The sequence below is a fragment of the Epinephelus lanceolatus genome, chromosome 4 (genome assembly GCF_041903045.1).
Source record: "Epinephelus lanceolatus isolate andai-2023 chromosome 4, ASM4190304v1, whole genome shotgun sequence".
Taxonomy (NCBI): Eukaryota; Metazoa; Chordata; class Actinopteri; order Perciformes; family Serranidae; genus Epinephelus; species Epinephelus lanceolatus.
This window is the reverse complement of record NC_135737.1, coordinates 30994134-31006828: the sequence shown is the minus strand read 5'-3', so window position 1 is coordinate 31006828 and position 12695 is coordinate 30994134. Positions and strand designations below refer to the sequence as shown.

The following is a 12695-nucleotide window of genomic DNA, read 5'->3' as shown; positions in this document are numbered from 1 at the left end:
TAATCAGCCTCTTGTGTTGCCAAATGTTGGCTTTTCCCTCCTTGCACCTTTTCTCCTCCGTCCAATATTGTATTTTATATCTTTGGCTGATGTATTTAGCTCATCTCAATCAGTTAAATCACTCTAACAGAATTTTCGTACATGTACTCTTATGATTTTAGAGAATCCCATTAATACATCTGGAGCTGAGAGGCTTGCCAAGCTGGAAACCGGAGAGCCAAAGCTCTGATCATTGTTATTCTCCAGAGAGATCTTTGGCTCTTTTGTTTCCAGCCTGTTGAGATTTCTTTATGTTAACAATTCAGGATGGAGTTGTCCAGTTAACTAGCGTCTGGTGACAGCATGACAGAAGCATGAAGCTACTCTGTGTTCTAATATTAATCGTTTTAATGCCAAATGATAAGTGTCCGCTGGGAGCTTCTCTTTGTAGTCGTAGCTTCGTTTCATCATTTACAAAAGTAACATAACTTTTTTTGTCAAATCAAGTAGATGGATGTTAAAAATATTTCAAGTAGTTGTAAATTGATCTCAAGTCTGTGTGATCACAATGCAGCAGTGGGACTCATGCTGTCTCACCCCTCTGAGGACTTTTTAAGCACTGCTGGTGAAGAAAGAGATGTCTCCCAGTGGACATTGGTCCTAATTCCTCTATAGCTGTCCTTCTCTCTTGTGTCTGAGTCATGTTGTGCTCTCTTCTTGTTTCTCAGCTTCTTTCCTTCTTCCACTTTCTCAGCTAAATTTTCCTTCTCTGATCTTAACTGGTAGCATTTCTCTAAACAATAACGTGCTGTTCCTTCCCTGTGTCTTCCTAATCCAGTTCAACCTTTGCTAACACTTCTTCCTAACCTTTTCTTCCATTAACCCCTCCTTGTATTTGTCTGTTTGTGTGCTTGCACTGCTGCTCTTGGATGCGTGGGCCGCCTGCCTGTGTGTGTGTGTGTGTGTGCCAGACTCTGAGCTCGGTGCAGCAGTTGGTGGACATTGAGCCGTCGCCCGTCAGTGCCATGAGAATGACCCTGGCACAGGTAGTCTTAACTGTTGTTAGCATTCTTCACCTTCATTCCTGACACAACTCATGGATCATCTGCTTCATTCATGTCTATCTATTTATCTGTTCTGGTGACAGTGGCTTGAACGCTCATGTATTGCCTAACAAAGCCTTGGTAAATCTTTTAATAATGCAGTTCTATGATTGAAATTTTGTATGACACTGGTAACAGGCACACTGCTTTGCATCTAGTACACTTAATGATCATCCTGGCATGTTTTCAAATTAAAACCTGTCGTAGATAAATCAGATTTAGATTGTGTTATGTTGAAAATGGTAAGAAATCTAGGGTTGTTAACCTGCAAATGATGATTTGTGTATACATTACTCACCCTGTGTTATGCTTCCACAGTGAAAGGATGGATGTGTGGGGATTTTAACTACCTCTCACACAACTCAGGAAGTTTAAGCCAAGTCTTATGAATTAAGTCTCATGCCTAGTACGCCCCAAACACATGCATTTTTAAAACCTGACTATCTCGTGCAAGGTGTTTGGGAAACACTGAGCATACAACTGGATAAGTGAGACTTGGATTGTACTGAACAAGTTGTATTCGAGTTTGCAAACAGATGTTTTATATAGTTTTGCAGTTGTTAAATGCAGTCCCCTATGACTTAAATCAGTGTTTCTCAAATGCCATTCAAGTTGTGCCACGGGATTTTGTGATAACCACACATTATTATGGCAAAATTCAACTGGGCCTATACAAAAAGTTATGAATGGATTTTTAATTGACTGTATCAGTATGTTGTGTGCACCCAGTTGCTAATTAAGAGGAAAACTGTAGCTAAAAAATGTAAATTAATTGAATTAAAAAAAAAAAAAAAATTAAAAAAAAAAAACCTTCACGAGGAACCCATTTGTCACCGTTTGCGGGAATCATAAGTCTGTGACACATCAGAAGTCCTGATTGGCAGCCAGTGTGAGGGATGATATCATTTAAAAGGAGAAAGCCGTGAGTGGGACAATGGATTGCTTTATTGTACGGAGCACCAGCGAAGACCACCTGTCAGTAGACAGTATCACGAAAGCTACCTGTCTTATTTTTTCTTGTTTTTATTGTCTTTTGTTGTGATAAGAGTGATAACACACGTTATGGAAGCTTTTGTGCTAAGGTGTACCTTGAGATTTGGTTTGCCCTTTGGTGTGCCCTGGACACAAAAAGTTTGAAAACCACTGACTTAAATTAATCAACAATTTTCTCAGTTTTTGGATTCTTCATTCACCATGAAAGCATGCGAGAAAAACAAAGTTTTCACAGGATGACTTACTGGCATACAATGATCATCTGAGGTTGAACTATTCCTTTAATATGATTACTCTCATTCATTAAGGGGCCATCTGGCTGTGATCATGACACTTTGGTCACTATACATAACCACTTCTCCCAAAAGAAGCCCTGGACTGCTTGAGCACCAAGCGCTAAGGTGGACAGTGCTTTCTTTCATGACTTAACCCTGACTGACCACAGACAGATGTAATGCAGTATAGGTCAACTGGAATAACCTTTACATCCCAAACATCCTGCCTGGCAAACAGAGTGGACCAATCCCTCTACCTAAACAGAAAGCAATGCAGCCATTACAGCATGTCTAGCCTGCATTGACACAAAGACTTTTTACAGAAGAGACTATGAGCATGAACATGTGAGATATTTAAGAACAGATGTTCCTATCTAATTTGATTTATGTAAACATTATATCAAGGTGCTAGTTATCAGAATCCCTGTGGTCGTTTGTCATAGTAAGATGACCGTGACTGTTGCATGCGGCAGTGTAACCACACAGGCGTGGCTACAGTTACACCTATGACATCATGCTCATTACTGATGTAATCAATTAAACTAAACCTAATGCGTGTGAGGCTCCAAAATATTGATGTTAGATGGATATTTAGTCATAATCTCAGTTGTAACTCGAGTGTAGCCTCTCTTTTATGCAACAACGGAAAAATCAGACCAGAGTTAAGAACAGCAGCAGTTTCACATGTATTAAGGTGCAAAGTCTTATTACTCTAAGAGCTGTAATACCCTGCATTATCTCGTTGCTCCACGGTAATGAAACAAGGGAGCTGCATATTCTGGATTATTGAATACCACTCTGCAGCACTGCAATGCTTTGATACTGTCATCTGTTGGTGAGCAATGCAGTTCCAGCACCAGATGACTTATCAGATGCCGTAACCTTGTTGCTGTTGCATCATCGTCTGAAATATCACTACGCTATCATCGCCCTCCTGCAGATAAATGGGCCAAATGTTGTGTGTGTCTGATTTTTATTTGCACATTTGCAGTCATCGCAGGCAGAAGGATCATCTCTGTACTTGTTTTGTTTTTCTTTTTGGTCTTTGTATGTGTATATTTTCTTTCTTAGAGTCTGTGTTAGCCCATCCTAATTACATCACCACACCAAAATTAAGCTGTTGCAGAATGTGAATGAGTGAAAGTGTTGTGTGGGTAAATTCTGTCTGAATAATAAGGAGGTTTATCCTTTTAAGTGTCTGCATCTGCAAGCAGAAGCCTATAAAAGAGAAAATATTGGCTGCACAAGCACAGGATGTTAAATAATACTAAAACTAAGAATAAAATTAAAGTGGATTAGGGATTTAAGATAGGCAGTCTATTCTGGTTTATTAAGATAGCTTTCTTTTTGTCGTATTCTAACCATAGCAATGCATTCGTGACAGTCAGAAGGCACTGCTGTGTGTTCAACTGCAGGCTGTGCAGACACCTTGAAATCATCGTCTCCTGCTGCTTTTAAAAATCCATTAAAACAGCTCACATACAAATAAGGCTGCCTTGACTTAAGTGTGGTACAGGTGCTGTTTAATGTGATGTATCATATGAGTCAAACAGCTGTAGAGATCCTTTAAAAAATAAACAAAGAAAACAAAAAAAAATACAATGGGAGCAGATGACGTGTGAAATTATGCTTTAGAAAAGACAGTAGTAGCTTCTTACAGTGGCAAAACCACCACTGGGTTTAGTTTTTTGGGCATTTTTGCCTTGCAGTAACATGATAATGAAGCTTGTCAGCAAGTGATTAGAGTGAGGGGATAGAAAATATTTGTGTTTCCAGACTATTACCTGCATTCTTGTTTCTACAAAACAAAATTCAGAATCTCTAAAAATTATTGATCATACAAGCAGAGTGTTTTTCGTGGAATTTGGAGCAGGCAGCCAAAATGTTTACCACTGGTGAGAGAGTGCGGGCCAGAGTGAGTTTGATGTCATCAAAAGCATGGCAAGAAGTATGGTGTATGACTGAGCGCACACACCTACGCAGAGCTGCCTATACGCCTGGATACCATGGCCTGACAAAGAAACCTGACAACCAAATCTGGACATCCAAGCCCAAATTAGTTTGAAAGAAAATGTATCTTTGACTTGCGTGAACACATAGCATCACAGATGACCAAATGTTAAGCTTACTTGAACATTTTTTTAATATATACGGTGATGTAATTAAATTATTCAACTTTTTTAAACTCTTTTTTAGTTCTTGATTCTAAAAGACACCAAAATTATTTCTCTAAAGATTTATTTTGGGCATTTTTGCCTTTAACTGACAATGTAGCGTTAAAGGGGGAGAGGGAGAGGGGATGACATGCAGCAAAGGACTGCATCCTGGAGTCGAACCTGGGCCGCTGCGGCAAAGGTAAAGCCTTTTGAAAATGGGGCTATTGCTCTAATGACCAAGCCACCGAAGCTCACCAAAATCAATTCTTAAATATGTTAAGGGAAAATGGTATGCGCATAGATAGATAGATTACTCTTTGGGCAGAGATGTTCCACAGTGGCACATTATCCAGCCTTCTGCGTAGGACTGCGGAGTGAACAGCCACATTTGGTTAATGCACATTTTCCGAGGGCTGGCCATTTGTACTCAGATGTCAAATATGGTCTGAAACATCTACAGAGGAGTCTGGAAAAGTATGAAACTTTGAAATGGAAAATGTGTAGGAACCCTGGACCTCAAGGGTTTAGACATTTAAATTAGTATTTTCCTACTAGCATACGCTGTAGTGTCATTCTGAGAGACAGCTACAACAGCTGACACGGTTCATTCTCACCCCTTCATCCCTGTGGTTTCAGAATAACACAGTTTTTCTGCAGAGTCCTCTGAATGACTGTTATTATGATGGTGTAGGTTGTTATTGAAGAACAGGATGATCACACCATTTTGAGTTCACTGTGCTGTACTTAACATTTCCCTGAGCTGGAAGACTGACTATCCGTAATTTTGCCTGTTATCACATCTACATTAGTTTGAGAGCTTGATTTGATGAATTAATATTTGGCATGAGATCTGATTAACACTGGCTATGTGTGCTAAACGTCCACACTTGACCAGCCGAACCTTTCAAGGTGCTCCCAGACTTTTAGGGTCTCACCAGCATGCTTTAGGCTTTAAACATAAAGCTGAAATGCAGAATGAGGAGTGGAAACTAACAACATCACACAAAGTCTCATAAAGGTCACTTGCAAGGAGAAGATTTAAAGTGTTTTGCATCCCTGCATACGCATTTTCCTCATATAGACGCTTGTTGGCCACCTGAAAGAAATGCTTATTTACTCTGTTTACTCTATTAACCTTATACCAATAAACTATCAAGGCCCAATTTGCTGAGCTCTCTCTCACAATATGTCAGCTAAGAGCCACTGCTCAAATCTAGTTTTCTGCCTCCCTGCCTCAGCTCCCTCCCTTGCCCGAATGTAATTAAGCTGTAAATCTCCCATGTAATACTCTTCATTTCACACCTATACTTAGCCAGATTTATGCCCTCTTGTTACTGAAGCAGCACATAATTAATAGATATGATGTGCATGGAAACTTGCAATTAAAATATCGTGTACCGTAGTCTAGCGAACACACTTTTATTATCAGATTATGGGAACCCCAGCCTTTCAGGTCTGTGAGCACTCATCAGTGACACTGAATGTATGTGGGCTCAATTTGTTTTTGTTGGAAGTAACATTTTGTCTCTGCCTAAAGCCAAAATAGATGTCATACTTAACATTTTTGCAGATTTTTGAAACAGTGTACGCTGCAGATACTGTACAAAATGAAGCAACTGGGATGACAAGTTTACAGGGTTACACACTAAAAGGTATCCTTTTTGTTTCTTTAACACTGTATGACCCATATTTATGGTAGACAGCAATTAAAAAAAACATCAAATCAGAGTCACATTTAAGTAGAAAAACAACGACAACATTGTTTTCATTAAACTGACCTTTGGAGAAATTGATTTTGATAAAGAAACGAAAGCAGAAAGCAGCAAATGTACAGATGGCATTTTGTTTTTGAATAAGATGTATAGATATATCTATATACAGTATAAATATTGTGAAAGAAAATGACAGAAATGACGTTTTTCCACTTTAATCAAGCAGTTTCTTCAGAACACTTACGACAGCTAAACAATCTAATCTTTCGTTCCTTTAAAGCCCTGAAAACTTAGCGTCAAGTCTGTTGTACAGTCAAAGTAAAGAAAACTTAGAAGAATCATTTACAAAGAATCGTACCCTAAAAACGCAGCTAATGTGCTTCATCTGGACTGAGTGGGTGTTGTTTGGTCAGAAATGGATGGCCCTTCTTCACAGCAGACGTCTTGACTTGGGCAGCATGGTGGTGCGGCTAGCATTGTTGCCTCATAACAAGAGGGTTCCGGATTAGAAGTGTGGTGGGGGATTCAAACCCTAGGGTTGGGGGAGCCCTTCTGTGCAGAGTTTGCATGTTCTCCCCATGTCAGTGTAGGTTTTCCCTGGGTACTCCGGCTTCCTCCCACAGTCCAAAGACATGCAGGTTAATTGGTGACTCTAAACTGGCCGTAGGTGTAAACATGAGCTTAAATGGTTGTCTGTCTTTAAAGCCCTTTTTAGATAGGAATTGTGCAAATTTGCAGGAAAGCCCAATCAGTCTTTTTTCAGCATTGGCAGTATAAAAACAAAATCGGGGAGTGCAGCAAAATGCCGCCTACCTACTTTTGTTTATACAGAATGTGCCTTTTTCGGGGCAATGGGGGGCGTGAACAAGTAACAAAACGTGTAGCTCAGCGTGTGACGTAAACAGTGACGTGGGAGGGAAGCCGCGGCTAGTCAGTCCTTCAGCGATTCTCTCATAAGTTGGCCCATCCTTCACCGTCCCCGTCATCTGACGGTTAATGGCCTCTTCCTTTGCGAGGACAAGGAGGGCGCGCAATTCCTTGTCTCCCCAGTTGCTCATCTTTACAGTGTCTGTCAGGTTTGCGTTTCCCTCTTGCTACTAGCTGCTCATAACTGCTATCATCTGTTTCCTGTTTATCCACTGCCAGTGGATCGCACGTGCAGCATCATCAACCGCTCCTCCCACAAGTCTTCAACAGCCCCTCCTGCTGCAGAAGGCCGCCTCGGTCTGTTTAAACTAAAAGGGTTCCACCAATATGACTACCCTACGAGGCGGAAAATTGGGCACCTCTGATCAACTCGCCAATCCGCCTCTGTGTGTCTAAACGCTCGCAGCTTGCCGGCAAAACGGCCCAACATTCGCAGAAAATCTGGCAGTGTAAAAGGGGCTTATGTGTCAGCCCTGTGATAGTCTGGCAACCTGTCCAGGGTGTACCCTGCTTGTCGCCCAACGTCAGCTGGGATAGGCTCCAGCCCCCAAGTGACACCCAACAGGATAAGCAGTTAGGGGAAATGTAACTAAATTAGAAAAACAAAAACCAATTTGACTTGTCATAGTAGGAAAATCAGGTCAAACTGATAACATTAATGATGGCTTAGTTCCATTAAGTGTCCCAGTAAGCTATTCAAGAGGGCAAGCATGGACCTCCTTTAAGTGGAATGCAGCTGTCATTAATGTCATTGAATACACCTGTGCTTTTCCTACTATGACATGTCAAAATGTCTGCTGCATTAAAGGTCTATTTACAGTGACCAAACAACCCAAAGTAAGATTCTAAGGCTGTTGAATTCTGACTAATACACAGACATACGTGACACCACCTTTTTCCAGCTAAGCCCTGCCCACTTCAAATCAGTGAGGAATAAAGGAAGAAAGTAATACAGACATCTGCCATGTGAAATAATCGAAACATTCGTAACGTGCAAACGTAAAAACGTGCATTCATGTTGGATCCCATTTCTTATCGTAAGAATAATGTTTAATGTTTGGTTTTGTCCCTGACAAGTGGTGGATTAATGACTAGGTGTGTGTGTACTTTGAACTCAAAGACACATTTAATACATTAGCCTCTGAAGAAAAACTGCCACCTGCTTATAATTAGTGTTGAAGGCTCACATAGCTGCTTTTGTATGTCAGAAAAAAGAAGAAAATTTAAAATGGCCTGTTGCCTTGTACCACTGCTCCCTCACTTAGTAGCACACACAAAAACACACACTCATGCTCTTTCACATGTGGTTTTAATAGCAGCTATTTCATTCCAAGAGTATAACAATAGAGCTTTGCAAAGCACGCTGTATTAATTATGTGAGGAGGAAACAATCTTTCTCTCACACTTTCTCTAGTTCAATTAACAGCTTCTGCATATCACACACCTTGTACCATTACTGCTCACGGTGTACTTATGTGTGCGCGTGTGTATGTGTGCCATGCTTGTGTGTGTGGGGCTGGGTAAATGTGTGTGTTTACCCATGCCTGTCTGGTGTGTGTATGTGTGTGTTTGTCTGCATTAGAGTCGTCAGCTGGAGTCGGAGACGGGAACGACGGAGGAGCACAGTCTGAACAAGGAGGCCAGGAAGTGGGCAACCAGAGTGGCCAGAGAACACAAGAACATCATACATTACAAGAGAGTAAGATGGACACACACATGATCACATCTGCCACATATACCCATTTAGGAAATTTACAATGTTTAAAAGACTATATCTAATCAAGTTGTGTGTGTTGTTTTCAGTGTCTGGAGGAGTGTGAGAGTCACGGCCTGCCCCCTACAGAGCAGGGGAGACTAGATCTGGAGATGAAGATAGAAGACACCAAAGAAAACATTCGCAAAGCTGAGGTAAGTGACTCACTCTGTTGACATTTATTTTTGAACACAGATCAACCCTTCCTGTGTGACGTTAGCATGTTCTCCTTATGTACTTATGGGTTTCATCTGAGATGTTTCTTCTCTCTCTGAAATTAAAGATGGATGTTTATCTTCTAACAAATCTTCAGTAAACAATCTTGAATGTATGTATTTATTTGGGTATTTGCGCCAAACTGTGACTGTACAGCCATGGCTCGGTGCACGCAGCCACACAGAATGTACGGTATGTAGACTGATGTACATAATGTGGAGCCAAAGTTCACAAGCATGAGCGCTGCATAAAAACTTACAAGCTGTGCACTGTTAGCAAAACTGTTAGAGGTTATAGTAGTATACTATCTGTCATTTCTGTCATTTTTTTTTAAGATTATTTTTTGGGCTGTTTGCCTTTAATGGACAGGACAGAGTGAGGATTGTGAGGTGTGGAGAGAGAGGGAGAGTTGGGGGGGGGGGGGGGGGGGGGACATGCAGCAAAGGGTTGCAAGCTGGAGTCGAACTCACGACCGCTGCAGTAAGGCATCACCTCTATACATGGGGGCGCCGGCACTATCCACTAAGCTACCGACGCCCCGTTTCTGTCATTTTTTTAATGTTAGCAACCATGAAATGCTTTCTAGTAGTGTGTTGCATTTTGATAGTTGGGGCATCCACCCTTTATTTGCGTAAAATTGTATCTAGGCTACTTTATACAGATCAGGGTCACCCGGTGCCACTCACTGCCTCTGGAGCCTCATGAAAAATTTTTAAACTAACCAATACTGATCTAAATTAAAGACAGAATCAGCAGCTGCATGGCTTCTTTCTCACCTCTGATGTTTTCAGAAACACATTTCAGTGATCTATTTTTGTAATATAAGAGAAAGCCGGAGAAAGAGTTATGAGTCTATGAGATGAGAACATCATGTCGGCATTGCGCCTCCGCTGTAGGGTATGTAAACAGAATCACATCCAACATGCTAACACCTATTTGATGGCATCATCCAGATGTGCCAGGATGAAGAAGGAACAAACTAGAGTCCATCTCCTTATCCTGGCTGCTTTTACGCAGCCTCTAGATGTAAAAGCAGATTGGCATTTAACAACTACTGAAACTTGGCATTTACATAGGTATATAGCCATGGTGGTACTATTTAAAACACTGCTTCAAATAATTAAGTATTTTGTATTGTTTTATTTTTATGTTGTGTTTTCAGCGTGATAGCATAAGAGATATTTTCCAGTTTTATAGCCTGTAGTAACCCGTTGCCTTTCAGGAAGGTGTTGGTTCAGTGTTCGACAGTGTAATACACACGTGTTTAAAATGGTCATTATTCTAATACTGAAAATATTTCATCAAGAGAATTCTGAGTCTTTGACACTTGCGCCAATGTCTGTTCAACGTAACTGAAAAGAAAGATCCATATGCAGCAAACTCACATCAAACTTTGTACCATTACACCCCTAACATTCATGCGAGTAAAATGGAGTGGCTGGTCACTACAATCAGAGAATGATGTGTTTAAGGGGAAAAAGGGGAGTGTGTCTTTGTAGTAAATGACAAATGTTTCATTCTTCCCTAAAATATACACTGTAAAATCTGTGGTACATGTTGACGCAACAGTAGTAAACGTTGCATATTGTCATCGACTCCCTCTCTGCTGTAATATCGCTGCAGCATCACAAACAAGCCCTCTGTTTCTGTGACAACACAAAATGCAGCCCCCCTCCCAGTTTTCCTCTCCACCCAGTGTTTGGGCTGCCTGACTAATTATTTGGTAAATATTTTAAATGCAAACAGCGGTAGCTGGCATTTCAGTCTGCCCCATCTGCATGGTTGACGAGGCAGGGTGAAATTAACAAACACGGGCCGGGATCGATCAGTACACCTTTCACATCTCAGGAGACGTCAAATCAGTCAAGTAATTGACCATTGTTATCCATGAGGCCCGGTAATCCCCTGGTTTTGCTGCATTCTGTTCGGCTTTCGAGGTTTAAACACACTTTACACAGTTATGTCTGTCAGTTATGTCTGTCTGTCAGTAACTCAGTGTGACACTATAAAGGTGTGTAAGCATTGCACCTATAACAATCTGAGTGATGATATCCAAACCATCAGATGCTATGATTGCCATTTTGCTTTTATGTCTTGCTCTTTGAGCTTCAACTCCTGTCTTTCCCTCCTCATCCGCCTCTTGCTCATCTTGTGTTCTCTTTTTTCCTTCTGCACCCCTCAGCCTTTCCACTCGCCGAGATATGTATCATTTATGTATTGATTCTTGATTCACAGTATGAATGAGATCACTGCATCGTCTGTCATTCCTCTGAACTCCATTCTGTCTCTGTTCTGTTTCCAAGGTCTCTATATCTTTTTGCTTTTCATGTCAGTTCCTCAATTGCATTTTCTTGTTTCACTTTGCTCATTCTCTCTCCAACACGGCCTCTTGTCTCCACACAACCTTTCTAATCGAGCTTTCACATATCTGGCACCCTCTGCTGTCAGGTTCGGTCAAGCAACATTTCACTTCTGGTGTTACCTCTCTGTGTGACCACTATTTCATTACTTCTTCTTTCCATCCCCTGAGGGGTTTTTACACTTTCTCGTTTAAGCATATCTCAAGTAATCTCACTGCTTTCATCGGTAGACATGCTTTGGGTAGCTATTTTAGTCTCCCTTACACTGCGAGAATATTTTCACAACACTATGGGTAGCTTGTGATCTCACTTTCTACAAAGTAATAGGAGTCTTTTTTATCACAAAGTGCAAACATGCGACTGCACCACCTCTTTCCTATCACTCCTCCCCTCTCTGTGTCTGTCTCTGCTCACACTGTCTGTCTGCTATTCTTTGCTCTCCCAGGCCAGCATTACCTTGAGTATGATGATGAATATTTTATGAGCTCATTTGGTACAAATGGCTTCATCACAGAGCTCTTATCGCGGGATTATAAAGGGAGTGAAAGCAGTACAAAAGACATTCTGCAGGTTTGATTACAGCATTATCTGGATAGTGATTACATCATTCTTTCCTTTAACATGAAGTCTCACCTTCCTCCCATTAAGCATATTGTTGCAGTGACCATTTTAACACCTTATTAGCAAGAAATGAAGCAAGACTTATATTTAAGATGGAGAGTCAAAGTTTGCATGTACAGTCAGTTTGTGAATTTAAATATTTTTTTAGGCATCTGTCTTTAGTGGAGAAATGCGCAGTGTGAGTGGGTAATTATCCGGCTTTTACTTTGGTATCAACCTTGGTGTCATTATCAGCTAAAAACTCATTTGTGTTTCAGAAGCAGCATGTCTAAAACACCAGTAAAAGAGACTGATAGCATAGTTGGCCTTGCTGCCTGTCCTCATTAACTAATTTTTTTTAAATAAATTGCCTAATTTGCTTGTGACAACATCTTAAACGCTTTGACGGCCAACTTAATTTCAGAGTCAGTGATTATAGTCGATGTGCTGTTTGTGCTAAAAGTGTGACCATTTAGTGCATGTCAAACTGCAGGCGAATCCATGAGAAAGATACAGTGTTTAGGGTTATTCAAGATAGTTTTATTTAAAGTTTTAGTAATTGTCTTGTCCCACAATTTTTTGTATCTGGATAGTTTATGGAAAACACGATGCAGGAAACAT

The 12695-nt window shown here is 40.8% G+C and overlaps 1 protein-coding gene across 2 annotated transcripts in view; it reads left to right on the top strand.

Annotated features, from left to right (window-relative positions):
- fchsd2 (FCH and double SH3 domains 2) overlaps nt 1–12695 on the top strand; it is a 92582-nt gene that overhangs the window by 56790 nt on the left and 23097 nt on the right. Inside the window, exons 11-13 of one of the 2 annotated variants that reach the window (XM_033630959.2) lie at nt 951–1025; nt 8728–8844; nt 8949–9053. In XM_033630959.2, coding sequence (XP_033486850.1) covers nt 951–1025; nt 8728–8844; nt 8949–9053 — 297 coding nt within the window. The remainder of the gene's footprint in view (nt 1–950; nt 1026–8727; nt 8845–8948; nt 9054–12695) is intronic. The other variant, XM_033630960.2, reaches the window with a different exon arrangement.